This window comes from Saccopteryx bilineata, chromosome 2 (assembly GCF_036850765.1).
Source record: "Saccopteryx bilineata isolate mSacBil1 chromosome 2, mSacBil1_pri_phased_curated, whole genome shotgun sequence".
Classification (NCBI taxonomy): Eukaryota; Metazoa; Chordata; class Mammalia; order Chiroptera; family Emballonuridae; genus Saccopteryx; species Saccopteryx bilineata.
Window position 1 is genome coordinate 116,298,103 of NC_089491.1, and position 16,460 is coordinate 116,314,562.

At 46.9% G+C, this 16,460-nt stretch overlaps 1 protein-coding gene across 2 annotated transcripts in view; it reads right to left on the reverse strand.

Moving 5' to 3' along the window:
- Positions 1 to 16,460, reverse strand: part of TSPAN11 (tetraspanin 11) — a 78,602-nt gene that overhangs the window by 45,970 nt on the left and 16,172 nt on the right. For both annotated transcript variants that reach the window (XM_066257709.1, XM_066257708.1), the window contains exon 2: positions 5,594 to 5,688. In XM_066257709.1, the coding sequence (XP_066113806.1) occupies positions 5,594 to 5,677 (84 nt within the window). In that variant the 5' untranslated portion in view covers positions 5,678 to 5,688. The remainder of the gene's footprint in view (positions 1 to 5,593; positions 5,689 to 16,460) is intronic.

The following is a 16,460-nucleotide window of genomic DNA, read 5'->3' on the forward strand; positions in this document are numbered from 1 at the left end:
TAAAATACCAGAGCTGGTGGCTTAAACAGAAATTTATTTCTAATTCTTAAGGTTCTGGAGATGGGACATCCCAAGATTAGTTGATTCGGTTTTGTTAAGGACCTATTCCTTGTTGACAGGTGGCTGGCTGCTCACTGCATGTGTCCTGACACAGCATTTCTTCCATGCATGCTTTATAGAGAGATCTCTTTCTTTCTCCACTTGGAAGGCCACCAATCCTATTGGATTAGGACCCTACCCTAATGACCTCATTTAACCTTCATTACCTGCCAAGGCCTCTTCTCCAAACACAGTCACATTGGGGGTTAGGATTTGAACATATGAATTCTGAGGGATCACAATTCAGTCCATAGCACCTAATATCCCATGGCATAGAAATACTAGGATCTAACTTTGAACCCAAATGGAAGTCTGTCTTCCCAGAATGCTCTGTCTGCTGCTGCACTAATCCATGTATGCCCCCCAAAGATAGTGTAGGAAAGTGTGGGGCTGAGACCTGGAGGCAACTGAGCTTGGTGGCCAAACACATAGGCTTAGGCAGTCAGAGAGAGCTGGGATCCAGCTCTTAGACTTTGGGCAAATGGCCTCTACTCTGTAAAAAGGGGCTCTAACAGCTGTTCACAGCCTTGGAGTGCTGGGAGGATCAAACAGAAAAATGCAAGTGGAAGGCCAAGCACAGAGGAGACAACAGTAACTCTGTAAATGCTGAGGACTGTCCACAGGTTTATTCCAAATGCCTAGAACAGTGCCGGGCACTGAGTATGTGCTTAGTTCACACTGTGGAATAAATTCTTTGTCATTATTAGTGAGTCAAACAGCTGGTTTGTCAGCGGTAGCTTTGCTTATCACCACTATAAAACCCTGGGCAAAATTCTGAACTGGGTGAGCCCGTTCCTTGTCTGTAAATTGAGGACAACAGTGACCTGGACTACCAGGGCTAGTGTGAAGATTACATGGATAGTCGCGGAAGGTCTTTATCCAGCTGTGCCTCACAAAAGCTGGGCATCATAACCAGTGGAGAAAGACCTGGGCTTCCTAGCCTCTTAGTGCTGAATTTTCATAGAGTATAGCAAGATGATGTTCAGTAGATGAACACTGTTCTGGAGGAGAGAGGAAGTTGGACGCTTCACCCCAAACGTACTAGCCCGGAGAGTCAGCCTCAGCTGTCCAGGTTTGCTTACTGCACCTGCGCAGTGGCAGTGGTGGGCGGGGCGACGATGAACAGTGGTCTAGCGCCGCCCACCCGCCGCCCTGTGGTGGTGGAGTATGGTTCTATGAAGAAGGTGGAAGGGCGGGGATCAGGTGAGGCTGGGGCAGCACTCACCAATGTAGACACTAGCACTGCTACGAGTCTTAGAGGGACTCCGGGGAGGACCAGCAGCTGGACTCTGATGGGTATTGCAGGGAGGGAACATTCTCCTGTGGGAGGGATGGAAGGGTCCTCATGGACAAGGCCCATCCAGGGGAATTCTGGTTTATTTCCAGAGACTTTGTGCACTGCAGAATGTGGTGTCATTGTGAGAGAAATGAGCCAGCAGTCTGCCCATATCTATCTCTCAGATCACACAGCAGGTCCAAGGAGCAGATGCCAGAAACCCAGGACTGGAGACTGAGGCTTGGACCTTCAGAAACCAGCCTCCCCCCCAGCCCCAAGGAGGATGGAGGGAGCTTGGCTGAAGAGGTACCTGGGGTCTGGTCCATGTCCAGCCAGACCCCAGGCAAAGGATTTTGACTCCAAGCGGGGAGATCTGTATGGGGGAAGCTCCCCGAACTGGTAGCGTCTCTGGAGATATGCGTGCTGTCCATTTGCTAGTTCATGTCTTCTCACCAGTCTCAAAGGAGTGCAACACCCAACAGACAGCCTCTGGTCCACTCTGGCTGGAAGGGACCCTGAAGGTGCTCACTCTGTTTCCTGACCGCTTCCTCCTATAGGGACCCTGGCACAGGCAGGATGTGTAAGGTCAGGACCCTTCTACAGATATTTTGGCTGAGCACCTCACAACAGGCCCTCCAGCTACAGCCCTCCAGCTACAGCCTTCCCTTCTCCTCCCTGTGCCCAGTGAGTGTTGTCTGCAATGAGTGTCACCTCCTTGACCTCCACCCCCCTCCCACTCCTAAGAGTGCTCTCACCACAGCCGCCATGGAACTCTGTGTGGCCAAACCCAATGGCCACTTTCTAGGCCTTAAAATGCTTGATGTGTCCTTTGTCTTTAATACAGTCAACCCCTCCCTGATCTCCAGCTTCTATGACATTGTTTCTCCTGGTTTTCTTCCCACTGATCAGAATGGTTCTCCTATAAGTCCTCTTGGAGGTAGTTCCAACTTGGCTGGGACATTTCTGGTTTTAGTACTAAAAGTCCCACAGCTGGGAGCCCTTCAGTTCAGGGTAAATGGGGATCACTGTTGACCCCAGATTCACCCTGCCCACTTCGGATGCTTCATGTTGCACTCTTACACTGCTGTGTTCTCAGAGTCCATGCTCTCCCAGCGGGTGCTCACCCATTTCCATGGCTGTAACCACTATCTGGGTGGGGACAATTCCTGTCTGAGATCCAGAGCTATGAGCTAACTGCTCAATAAGCATGTCTGCTCAGATGTCTCCTGGCAACTCAAACTCACCATGCCGACATCCGACCTGCCATTTGGTCTCTATTGCAGTGAAGAGCTCCACCACCAACCCAAGAGTTACATATTCTAAACAACTGTACCCTCTTTTTTTTTTAATAATTTTATTTTTAATGGGGTGACATCAATAAATCAGGATACATATATTCAAAGATAACAACTCCAGGTTATCTTGTTCACTTATAACAACTGTACCCTCTTAACCCAATCCAATTAACGTCCTAATCTTGTCATTTTATCTTCTAAATCTCTTGACTCTCTCCAAGTATTTCCATCTCCACTATCACTTCCATAGTGCAGGTTACCACCATCTATTGTCCTAATCAGGACAGACTACAATGATCATTCCTGGGATGGTGAATATTAAGGGTTGAGTTGTGTCCCCCAAAATTTGTTGAAGTCCTAACCCAGGGGTCGGGAACTTATGGCTCTCAAGCCAGATGTGGCTCTTTTCATGGCTGCATCTGGCACGCAGACAAATCTTTAATAAAAAAAATAATAACGTTAAAAATATAAAACATTCTCATGTATTACAATCCATTCATTTCCTACCGCTCATGTTCATGGTTGCGGGTGGCTGGAGCCAATCACAGCTGTCCTCCGAGACAACACCAAATTTTTATTGGATAATGTGTAACGTACACGGATTATTGTATGGCTCTCATGGAATTACATTTTAAAATATGTGGCGTTCATGGCTCTCTCAGCCAAAAAGGTTCCCGGCCCCTGTCCTAACCCCACTATCTGTGAATGTGACATTATTTGGAAATATGTTCTTGGCAGATGTAATCCAATCATGATAAAGTCATTAGGATGGCCCTAATGAAGAAGAAAATGCCATGTGAAGACAGAGACACAGGAAGAGCAGCACATGAGGACAGATGCAGAGATTAGAGGAGTGATGCAGCTGCAAGCCAAGGACTGCCAGCCACCACCTGAGGCCAGGAAGAGGCAAGGAGACATTCTACCTAGTGTTTCAGAGGGAGCACAGCCCTGCTGACACTTTGACTTTGGACTTCTGGCCTCCAGAACTATGAGACAATTTCTGTTTAAAGCCACCTGGTTTATAGTACTTTGTGACAGCAGCTCTAGGAATCTAATACAGTAAGATATGGGCAATTGTTATTTTCTTATTTATAATTTTCAGTATTTTAGAGATTACTTGTAGTGGATACATAAGACTCTTATGATCAGGAAAAACATACCTATTCTTTGAAAATCATTCTCATTCAGCGAGAATCCTAAACACACTATTGGATTTATCTTTAAGAATCAGAACTATGTGCACTCACACAGCTGGCTGATCATGTCAACATGGCTCTATTATTCTACTGCCTTCATCAACACTTCACTATTCCAGGAAACACTTGCCCAGGAAGATAAAAGTTGCAAATAAAATACATTTATTGTTTGTTTCAGGAACTTTGCAAAAACAAAAACAACACATTTAAACAAACATCAAGTCCTTCAAATTTTTAATCGCATCAAATGACTGTCAACTCTTCAAGACTCTTTGGAACCATTGCCTTGCTATGTCCACCAAACCTAACCAATGGTCCTTCCCAATCTTAACCAATTTCATTAATCTTAATGAAAGACCCTGAAAATGAAGACATATCCCATCTCTGCCTTTGCATCTCTGAGATCTAAGACTCTGTCAGGGGTGTACCCTTCCCATGGTAAGCAGGCATCTCGGCTCTGCCTCATCAGCAGATTGGTTTGGTAGTATTTTCAGTCTTCTACATCTAATACAGGTATATCCAAAATACTGAGTTTGTTGAATGCCTTCTGTGTGCAGAGATTGAGCTAAGCACTCAATATATACAATTTCAGGGTATCTGCTAAATGAACTGTTAAAAGATAAACTGAGGCATATTAAAAATTTTAAGAGTTTATTTGAGCAAAAATCAATTAAAATCAGGTAGTATCCAATCTAGCAGATAGAAAGCAGCTCCTAGTCTACAAAATGAAAGACTTTTATAGGCAAGAGGGAGCCAGAACAAGGGTGTTATACCAGGTGAAGAACAGGTTGGTCATCACAAGGCTACTTTCTTTTAGGAGATGGCAAGGGTCCATCAGGTGGAATTACTTAACTAGTGCTGGTCAGGTGATTCCTGTAGGCTGGTTTAAGATTCCAGTTCTGGGTGGGCCGAAAATGTAATTAAATTAAGTCTTAGTTTGGTGATGTGGGGCTTGGTAAAAGTGACTCCATTTTTGGGACTGTTGTCTTGGTTTTAACCAACCCCAAGAGGTTAGAAATGATCCCTGTGTTGTAGCTGGGGAAAGAGTCTCAGCCAATGTCAAGTGGCATGCCCAAGGCCACACTGTTAGAAACAGTAGAGCTAGGTCTGGCCCTCTGGGTACTTTGCCTCTCCCCATCAATGAGACTGTAGCACAAAATACACATATTCCCGTCTGCTACCACTTATCCTGATAATTGCCCGAAGTGGACCATTTCCACTCCTGGCAGACCTCACCTGGCAGGTTTCCTGAGGGAAGTCGCCGTGGAGACTATTCCCATCTCACACAGAGGCAGTCCCTGGCCTGCCCGCAGGACCTCTCTTACTCTGCCCAGGCCTGAGGCTGTGAACCATGACAAGCAAATAGACTTTGGTGGAAAACAAGCCATTATTTCAGACAGTCACATTTCCCACCACAAGGCACTTGTGCAACAAGTTAGCAAGCAAGGAAGAGATGGACCCTTTGCACAGCTAGCAGGGACACCAGACTCAGTGTTGTGTTTATCTGTCCTTTATTCAGATGGCATGTGGCACAGACTCCATGTCAACCTGCAGATCTGATTCTTTTCTCCCCCCCCCCAGTAGCAAATGTACATATTTGCTTTAGTGCTGCCCATGGGTGGTCTTTGATTTGGAAGAAATCAACCCCAGAGTGCTGACTCAAAAAAACGAAGGTAGCTTAACTCATTTGGTTCTGGGGAGGGGTATGTGGGGGCGAATTCACTTACCCAGAAGAAGAAGTTGAAGACAAAGAGTAAATACTTCAGGTAGACAATCAGCCAATCATCCTGCTCAGCCTTGTAATGGGCCATGGTTGCTGGGCCTGCAAAGAAGACACACATGCTGGGCTTGAGGTCCACAGAGAACCAGCCTGCCCTTCCCGGAGCCAGAGCTCCTGTGCGAGGTGCCCTTCAAGGGGCTTATTAGCCCGTCTGGCCAGGGGAGTCTGAGGCTGTGGGTGTGGAACCTGGAGCAAAGAGCAGGGAAATGGAAAGGCTACTGACACATGGCAGTGAGTTGGGCAGAACTGTCAAAATCTTAGTTGGCCTTTTTTGTTTTTGTTTTGTATTTTTCTGAAGCTGGAAACGGGAGAGACAGTCAGGCAGACTCCTGCATGCATGTGCCCGACTGGGATCCACCCGGAACGCCCACCAGGGGGTGATGCTCTGCCCCTCCGGGGCATCGCTCTGTTGCGACCAGAGCCACTCTAGCGCCTGGGACAGAGGCCAAGCAGCCATCCCCAGCGCCCGGGCCATCTTTGCTCCAATGGAGCCTCGCTGCGGGAGGGGAAGAGAGAGACAGAGAGGAAGGAGAGGGGGAGGGGTGGAAAAGCAGATGGGCGCTTCTCCTGTGTGCCCTGGCCGGGAATCGAACCCGGGACTTCTGCACACCAGGCCGACGCTCTATCACTGAGCCAACCGGCCAGGGCTTAGTTGGCCTTTTGACACAGGTCTAACCTACAAGTCTTCCTAAAGATTTTGCATGGCCTGTTGTGTTCTTATTCTCTCCCCTCTCATCAGGTTTGCAGGATACAAGTTTATTTGTTTTGTGCGCACGCGCGCGCGCACACACACACACACACACACACACCCTTCACACCATTTGAATGGGACCTCTGCATGCATGGGTGAAGCATGAATACCAAATCACATTATCTGTGCTGGAAAGGACTTTGACAATTGTCCAGTCCACCCTACCTACCCCTGCAGCTTAACTTCCCAAGTGAGGTCAGCAGGCTTAGTGGTTTTCCAGGAAGAGATACAACAGCTCTGGACTCTGACTCCCTGAGATCAAACCTGGATCTATCGTAAGATGTGTGAGGCTTTGGATAAGTCCTATTCCTCAGGCTCTTCATCTATAAAGGGGACAATAATGATACCTACATTGCAGATTTGTCTCGAAGATGAAGTTAGATGCTCTAGGAGAGGGGTTTAGAGTATCTGTGGCACACAGGAAGTGCTCACTAAATGTTAGCTATTATTATCACACGTAGCAGTTCGCAGAACCCAGGACTCCAGCTCTAACATTCCTAGTCTTCTTTGCCCCAGAACCATGCTTCCTTTCCTTGCCCTGATGTCCACTGATGGACTCTCTGGGAACCGTGACATCAGCTGATAACAAAGGCAGATAGGTTCATTGTGCCTGGGAGTCCTGTCTGCTTCTTAGTAGACTGAACAATGTCCTGTGTGGTTACATCACTTCCTTGGGATCCCTGTCCCTGTCTCTGTCCCTGTCCCTGTCCTGAGCTACCACACTGCCTTTTATTTCAAGCTCATGGGCTCTTGGGACAGAAAGAGAGGAAGAGAGAAAAGAAAAGGTGGCTGTCTTATTCTATTTGCAAACCTTGAAGAAGGTAATTTTAAGACTTTTAGTCTTCTTAAAAAAAAGATAAAATTATTTTTTTCCGATTTAGCCTGAGATGCAGGGTGGTAGAAAAAAATACAAAATGAGAAAAAAAGAAGTCTATAAAAATGTTTAAAAGAAAGATGACAGATGGGGTCAACCTGGCGACGGGAAGGAGAGCTGTTATAGGGTCCTTCTGCAGGACGCCCTGCCAAGAGCCCCTCTGGGCCTCTGTGGGCCATTGGTAAACTGACAGGTGGTGTGGGCCCGGGCTCTCCTATGGCCACGCCCTCCTCCATCTGCCTGGCCCTCCCCTCCCAGCCAGGGCCCACTGAACTCACGCCACAGCGCGTTCTCTAGTCCCACAAACCGAGCGGTCAGGACACTCTAAACAGGGGTAGTCAACCTTTTTATATCCACCGCCCACTTTCGTATCTCTGTTAGTAGTAAAATTTCCTAACCACCCACCAGTTCCACAGTAATGGTGGTTTATAAAGTAGGGAAGTAACTTTACTTTATAAAATTTATAAAGCAGAGTTACAGCAGGTTAAAGCACATAATAATTACTTACCAAGTACTTTATGTCGGATTTTTGCTAAGTTTGGCAGAATAAATCTTTATAAAACAACTTACTATAGTTAAATCTATCTTTTTATTTATACTTTGGTTGCTCCGCTACCGTGCACCATGAAAGCTGGAACTCCCACTAGCGGGCGGTAGGGACCAGGTTGACTACTGCTGTTCTAAAGGAAAACTGTATTTTTATAAAAGGAATTCAGACACAAGACAAGATTTAACAAATTCAAACACATTTTTAGTGGTAAAATTCCAGGCATCAGTGGTAGAGAAGATAGAACCACAAAATGTCAGGGTTAGGGGAAGCCTTTGAGCTCATTCTAATTGAACCTTCTGCAGAGGGCATGAGGAAATAAACGCATGCCTGTTAGGACATGCATCTTCAATGACCGCTCTGAAGTCTCAGGCTAACTGTAGGTAGCAGTTTCTCATCTCTAGGGTTCAGCGCTCTTTCCCCGCTCACCCCCGCCATTTGTGGGCCCCGTGTTGGGGTGGCAGAGGCCCCAGAGAAGTGTCAGGACCAGCTGGGAGCCAGATGCTTGGATCTGATAGCTAGCGTTGTTGTTTCCTGGCGCTGTGACTTGGGCCAAGGTGCTTAACCCTCCATGGCCCCACTCTAGGCTCATCTTGTCCTCCTCTCTGCTCTTTTGGGGGTGGGAACAGCCATGGGCTTTCTGGGAGCTTTAACTGTCTTATCTTGTTTGTTTGTTTATAAAACACAACATTCCAGAGAACCAAAAATTGTACCTTCCCATCAAACACTAGTAAAGGGCATGTCTTCTGCTCCACACCTTTTTGTTTTTTGTTAATGCTTTTGAAAACAAATGGATTTTTATATACATAAAGTTTTTAAAGTGTGGGGAAAAAAAAGAATCATCTGTAGAGCTTGTTAAAACAGATTGCTCAGCCCCCACCCCCCAAGGGTTTCAGATTCATCAGGCCTGGAGAATGTACTCCTAGGTGGCATGAGCAAACATCTGATTTGCCTGGGACTGAGGGATTTCTCTGAGTAAGAGACCTTCAGTGCTAAACCTGGATAATCCCAGGCACACTGGGATGGTTGGTCACCCTACTCTCAAATGCTGCTGACACCAGGGGTCTCAGGACACACTCTGAATGTGTGTTCTTTAAAGCCCCTTCTGGTTCTGAAAGTCCATGACCCTGCATGTAATCATTCTTTGCATCTGAGCAGACAACTGAGTGGGGTACGGGTGGAGCACCACTTTTAGGACAGCTCCTTGATGAGATGCCAAGGATTTCCCAGACAGAGGGCACTGGCCCCTCCAGGCCAAGGCTCTGAGTGCAGAACAAAGCTGGGATTCAGGGCAGCCAGCAGGCCGGGGGGCTGCTAATGGCACAGTTGGGACCCACACGACAGGACATTTCTGAAAAGCAACTGCAAATGCCTTACTGGTGAGGCGATGGCTTCGGGGGACTTTCATCAGGGCCCAACATGTAGCATTATGGATCCCCGAGTGAAATGAATGTGCCATGAGCCTCAAAGTGCAGAGGAGATGAGGGATGTGCAGAAAGAGCCCAGCTGGCTAGCCAGATGTGTTGGCGGGCAGGGTGGGGTTCAGCAAGGAGGTGTGTCCAAGAGCAGAGTGGCTGTGCTGGGGCAGAGCTGAGTCTCCTCATGCTGATGGGTGGCCGGGGTGTTGGGGGGCAGTGCTTGGGAACTGACTGTACGCATTGCTCATAAATACAAGGCTCTGTTGTCCTCAGGGCTACCCTCACCCTTCACTCACTCAACAGACATGCACTGAGCTCCCATTTTGTGCCAGGAGCTGCCCTCAGAACAACTGGAGTTTGTCCTGAAGGAGCTCATAGCAACCATGGCAGCACAGGGGAAGTGGCATTAATTCTGCCAGAGCTACATTTAATCTGATCCTTGAGGACAGGCAGAAAGGGAGGGAGGGCTGTTCAGGCAAAGGCAACAGAGTGAGCAGAGGTCTGGAGGTATGGCTGGGCCCAGGGTCTAGGCCAGGGGTCCCCAAACGTTTTACACAGGGGGCCAGTTCACTGTCTCTCAGACCGTTGGAGGTCCGGACTATAAAAAAAACAACAACTATGAACGAATCCCTATGCACACTGCACATATCTTATTTTAAAGTAAAAAAACAAAATGGGAACAAATACAATATTTAAAATAAAGAACAAGTAATTTAAATCAACAAAATGACCGTTTTTCAATGGAACTATGGGCCTGCTTTTGGCTAATGAGATGGTCAATGTCCGGTTCCATATTTGTCACTACTAGCCGTAACAAGTGATATGACACGCTTCCAGAGCCATGACGTTTGTGTCCCGCGTCACCGGAAGTAGTACTGTACGTGAGCGACGCCGCGCTTTGTGGATGCTCCACATACAGCATCCGCATCCTGTGCCCCTCTCACTGACCACCAATGAAAGAGGTGCCCCTTCCGGAAGTGCAGCGGGCCGGATAAGTGGCCTCAGGGGGCTGCACGCGGCCTGGAGGCCGTAGTTTGGGGATCCCCTGATCTAGGCTGTGGAAAGAATGGAAAACAAGGAGAGGGTTCCAGGGCAATCTCGTCCACTCAGAGCTGTGACTTTCCCCTTTCCCACCACTCTGTTCCCAGGGTCTCACCAGCCACTTTTTCTCTGTCTGCTCCCTGAGCAAGAGCTCAGGCTGGGGCTACCCTGACTCTCCATTCTCTAAGGGGAGAACACCCCGTATCGGGCATGGGGCCGGTGGGCTCCTGAGGAGCTGGGTGATTCTAAAACAAAAACAAAACCAGACCCCACCCCAGCCCCGCCCCTTCAAAAAAATGCCAGTGACCACTTCTGCATTCTTGACGAACAGAAGACCCAGCTGCATGACGGTAAAGTTAAAAACAGATGGAAAGGAAACAAGTCTGGTGGTTTAATGTATAACTTAAGTTTGGCTCCTAATGAAACCTAGTCACAGCCTTGTATACTGTGGGTCCTTCTCCTATGCAGACAGCCTCATCCTTCTTTGTCCTCATCTCCCTCTTAATTTCCACTCTTCTGGCCTAGTCCTGGTGGGTGGAAAGTCCCTCTGAAGCAGTCACAAGAATTGGGCTTCCTCAGACCCTGTGTGTGGGACAGTTGGAAGGAGCCCCTTGGAGATCTGAGAAAACCAAGTCTGAGGGTGTGGGGTCTGGGGGGGAGGGGTCACACTGCTAATTAGTGCCAGGGCAGGCACCTGGTCTCCTGTCTCCACGGCCACCAACAAGATTCTGATTGGCTAATATAATTATAAAATAATTATTTACTAAGTGTAACTAGGCACTAAGTTATATGATGAAATCACTACCCCTTTGACAGAAGAGGAAAGTGAAGCACAGAACTAGAATGTGGAGAGAGATGGGCAGAGTATTTAATAGAAGTGTTACTTTTCTCTGGGCAGGTCTAGTTTCGGCTTCTTGCAGCTTCTTGCAGCTTGGTGGCCTTTGGCTGAAGCTAAGAATGAGGAAATCGTCCCTGGGCAGAGATGCCAGTCAGGGGCTGCAGGAGGTGGCAGGGACAGCATTCTCTGATCTCGACAGGGTGCTGGGTTGAGAAGACCACAGCGGCTGTCACCTCCAACATATCAAATTGCGTGGGGCAACAGTCTGGGGGGACCACACTTCTTTTCCCTGGTTCTCCATCTCCTTGACTTCTAGACTGGGGATCTGGCCGCTGCTGGTGCTCTAGTGACACGGGCTGGCCTGGGGCCTCTGGGCGACCATGGGCTTTTTCTTTAATGTCACTGTATGAGTTGTGTGCAGGTAAATGAATGCAGGCAACTCTTTTAGACCAAACTTAGGGTTTGATGCTAACTACAGCATCATGTGGATGGTTCCGCTGTAGGCGGAACTTGAATTAAAATTCTAGAACTAAGAATTCTTAGTTTTTATGCCCTGAGATATGTTTTTCTAAGTATATGACTTTATTTTTTACTTCATTTGCAAGTACCAACATGCATTATATGGATTCATCAAGGCTCCACTCATAACCTTAGACAGGTGGTTTGGCTTCTCCTTATTCTCTTGGGAGGTTCTGCCTGTAGATGGGCATCACCCTTCGCTATATTCTTCCTAGGTCCTTGTTTTTAAATTGCAGTCTTACTCATGAAATGAGGACTCCCCCAGTGCTTATGATGGGAATAAGGGAACAAACCAAACAATACTAGGCAGCAGGTTAGAAGATCTGGGTGTGAATGCCAGCTGTCACCTACAGCAGTGTGACCCTGCGCAAGGTACATGACCTCTCAGGCCTCAGCTTCCTCCTCTGTGTAAAGGAACTGACCTTGGTCCAGCTTTGCCTCCCTTGCGGGGTGGTTGTGAGGATCAAACGGGATGGAGAATTTGCAAGAACATGTGCACTGTCATTTCACAGCCCCAGTGTTCCACGAGGGGGAAGGGGCTGTTACAACCAACTCCTCGGGAGCTTCTTGAATGAAGCACTCCGTGTGGGTAGCCCTATAGAATACAGACGCCAGAGGCCACGCGGGTGATAGCTGGGGACACAGTCTCAAGGCCTCTGCACCTACGTCTACCCTCCTGCTAGTGGACTCCATCTAGATGTCCACCACGGGAGACCCTGTCCCCAGGTGACCATGAAGAATCCACCTGCAGAAAATCAAGACTTTACTTGAACAAGGTAGGTTGGTTCGAGCATGAAAGTCATTTTAAAAGAACTGATACAAATATCAATAATATTTAACTGAAGTTAATGTTATGAGCTTCGAAATCATGAGAACCTATTAAATAACCAGTGGTGTAAGGAGGCAGGATAAGAATGATAAAGAATTATATTTTCTATTTTCTATATAATTATAGAGAAATAAGTTGAGATTACACATTGGAAGGCAACTGAGAGTTGAAGGGGATCTTTTCTACAGGTTCTCCTGGAAACAGTGCAGCTGACACCAATTCAGGTCAACGAGGTGTCTACTTACTATGTTTAAGTCTGAACCTACGAACATATATTCAAGCATTATTTTTCCTAGTCTACTCTTTCTTTTTCATTCATCAACATCTTACTTTCTAAACTCTGTTTCACCCCAAATGTCCCCAGAATGCAATTTTTGGATAGGTTGGCCCAAGGTCCATTTGAAAGGCTTCTAAACTCTCCTATGTTGACCACCTGAAATTTTCCTTTTTAATGGCATTTTGCTTAAAAGTATAACAAAAATCACGTTAGTTCAATCAATGTTTCTTGAAAGGTAGACATAGCTGAATGTCATCACTCATTTGTATTTTAATGTGAATTAAATCAGGCAATTTTCTGCATTTCTAACCTTTAATATTAAAATTTAATTAACATATATTAAAATACAGACATCTTAAATTTATAGCTTGATGATCTCTTTCAAAGTAAATACATGCATTTTAAGGCTATATATTTCCCTCTGAGTGCTGCTTTGGCTATTTACTGAACATTTTGATTTGTTGTATTTTCACTGTTAATTTCTTTCTTTTTTTCTTCTTTAGAGAGAGGCAAGGAGAGACAGAAACAGTATATGCCCTGACCAGTGACTGAACTGGCAATTCACTATTAATTTCAAAGATTTATTTATTTATTTATTTATTTATTTATTTATTTATTTATTTTTGTGAGAGGAGTGGAGACAGTGAGACAGACTCCCACATGTGCCCTGACTGGCTTCCGCCCAACAACTCCCATCTGGTGCTGATGCTTAAATCAGCCAAGCTATCCTCAGTGCCTGGGCCCACGCTTAGACCAACTGAGCCACTGGCTGAGAAAGGGGAAGAGAGAGAGAAGGGGAGAGGGAGGGAATGAGAAGCAGATGATTGCTTCTCCTGTGTGCCCTGACTGGGAATTGAACCCGAGACATCCACATGCCACGCCAACACTCTATCCACTGAGCCAACTGGCCAGGCCTTCAAAGTATCATATTTTTTACTCCATAGGATGCACCTGACCATCTTTCTGAGGAGGAAAATAAGAAAAAAAATATTCTGAACCAAATACTATATTAAAATATTTAATAAAATACTGTATTTTTTGCTCTATAAGATGCACAGGCATTTTCCCCTTCACTTTTGGGGGAAAATAAGTGTGTCTTATGGAGCGAAAAATACATTATTTTCTAATTCACATTGCAATTTCTTTTTTGATCTAAGATTATACATGAATTGCTTGATTTTCAAGCCTTTTAGGAATGTTTTAGTTGTGTTTTCTTTTTTTAAATTATTGATTGATATTTTTTAAAGAGAGAGAGAAAGCAAGGGAGAGAGAGAAACATCATTTGGTTGTTTCACTTACTTCTGCACTCATTGGCTGATTCTTGTATGTGCCCTGACTGGGATCAAACCCATAACCCCGGTGTGTTAGGACAACACTAACCAGCTGAGATACTCGGCCGGGGCCAGTTGTCTTCTTTTGTTGATTTCTGGCTTGATTTTACTGTGGCTGCAGAATATGCTCTATATGATTTCAGTCTTTTGAAATTTATTGATACTTGCTTTATGGTCCAGAAAAGTTTCTTTCAGTCAGTGTGCCAATGTACATTGAAGAGAATGTGTATTCTTCACTTTTGTTAATCATATTATTAAAACATATGTTCCTACTGAAAAAAAAAACCCAGGTTAAAAGGGCGGAGGAGGCAAGAGTGATAGTGAACATTAAGCACCTCATCTCGATTCTCAACACAGCCAGGCACCACGGAAGGAGCAGTGGGGGTGGGGCGGTGCTCAAGGCAGGGCGGCGGCCTGGGAGCCCATGGCTGGGCAGGTGGGACTCCCTGGGGCTGCCTCCCAGGGCCTCTGCCATCAAAGCTGGGCTCATGAGGTCATTAAGCCCTGATGGTGTCAGATGTCATCCTTACCCACTCCTTTCCCCCACTTTGATTTTAGGAGGACTGGGCTTGCACCCAGAGACCTGGGTTCCTGTCCAACTTCTGTTTCTAACTTGCTCTATGACCTTGGGCTTCAGTTCCTCTCATCTATAAAACTGGAATAACTCTCCCTTGTTGGGTTGGGTAAGATGCAGCTCCCTTCCAGGACGTAAAGCGAGCATGGTCATTTTGGACCACTTCTGCATCACCTATGGCTCTGTGTACATTATCACATGCCTAGGAAGAGCAATGGCTAACACTACTGATCACATGCCATGCGTTGGGTATGGTTTGTAAGTGTTACCTCTTTTAACCCTCAAAATAACCCACGAGTAGGCATGGCCATTCCCCCCATGTTACCGATGAAGAAAGAGAGAGTTTCTAGAACTTGCTGAGGTCGCACTGTTGGTAAGCCAGGGGTGGGATTCGAAGTCAGGCAGTCTGGCTTCAGAGCGGACTCTCGGCAGGGAACCATGCGTCCCAGTTTGCCCACAATGCCAGTTTCTTTAGGACACTCCCAGTTTAAACCTATTGTCTTGGCATGATTATGGTAGTAACTCTTTTCACTTAAAAATATCCTGGTTTGGATGTTTGATCCTGGCTCTTCACCACTGTGTTATATTGCTTTCAACGGTATTCAGTACTCGTCACGCCTCTGAATCGTCCTGCCTGTCCCCTCCACACGTGGATGGTCTCTCCAACCCACTTCCTGCTCTTACTGAGGGTCACCAACACCCCCATTAATTAAGCCTAAGGCATTTGCTTGAACTACATTATTTGCTAAAATACGAGCTCAGTTCTATATCCTGAACAACTATGGCAGGTGCATGGGTGCCAGGTGCTGAGTGAATGGACAAATATAGGCACTAACGAGCCATGTGGAAGCACCTGCACTCTTTTAAGAATTATGCAAATATTTCTCACACAGTCCCCAGGACTCCCAAGTCAAAGGTGGTAAAAAGGAGAGAAGCAAAACATAACTTCTGCAGCCTGGACTTGGGCAACGCGGAGGACAGCTCTGCATGATACTTTAGCACAGGTGTCGGCAATTCCACCACCAGGACCTCCCAGGAAGTCTTGCACAAGTCGGCCCAGGAAGCTCCTCTCATCTTTTTTCTCTCCAGAACTTCCTCTGTCCTCTCTGCCTCATCCTCTCATTTCCTTCATCTTTCAATTCCAGCCTCAGGTGAGAAACATGGACTATATCTATGGTACATCGATGTAGAAAATCCTTTCAGAAATCGATGGAATGAGGCCCAAAGGGGGACGGGACAGTTCTACTGGCAGGAAAGCCCTGGGGCACAGTCAGGTGCTTCCTGGAGGAGTCCACTTTGACAGGCATGGACAGCGAGCATGCACCTGCCCCTTCTCTCAGCCCTACACCCTCTTTTCCTCACCCTTGCTCAGCCCTTAAAGACAGCTCTCAGCAGAGGCTGAGAGAGCCTGGAGCTCCCGAGCCCATCCCAGTGGGACCTCAGCACTGAGGGACACAAATGGCCTCCTTGCCTCCTGCAGATGCTCAGCATCTCGGGCTGTGGAGCTGGGAGAGATGGAATGTGTGTGCGCGCACTGGATCTGAAAGTCATTCACTGATTAAGAGAACGTCTGATCCGAGGGAGGCAGGTCATTGCCTCTATTTTAGAAACCTGTGATTTCCAACTCGTGGAGACAGGTGTTTGAGGGCCCTGAGGAACCACCTCTGGCCCCAGTGCCCCTCCCAGACTCTCTGGCTGGCAGTCGGACACCCCAGCACCCTGCAGCCTCAGCTAGTGAAAGGGGGTGGGACCCCTCATCAGGCCCAGACCTCTCATTTAATTGTCTCAATGACTCAGTGAGGCAGATGCCTTCAT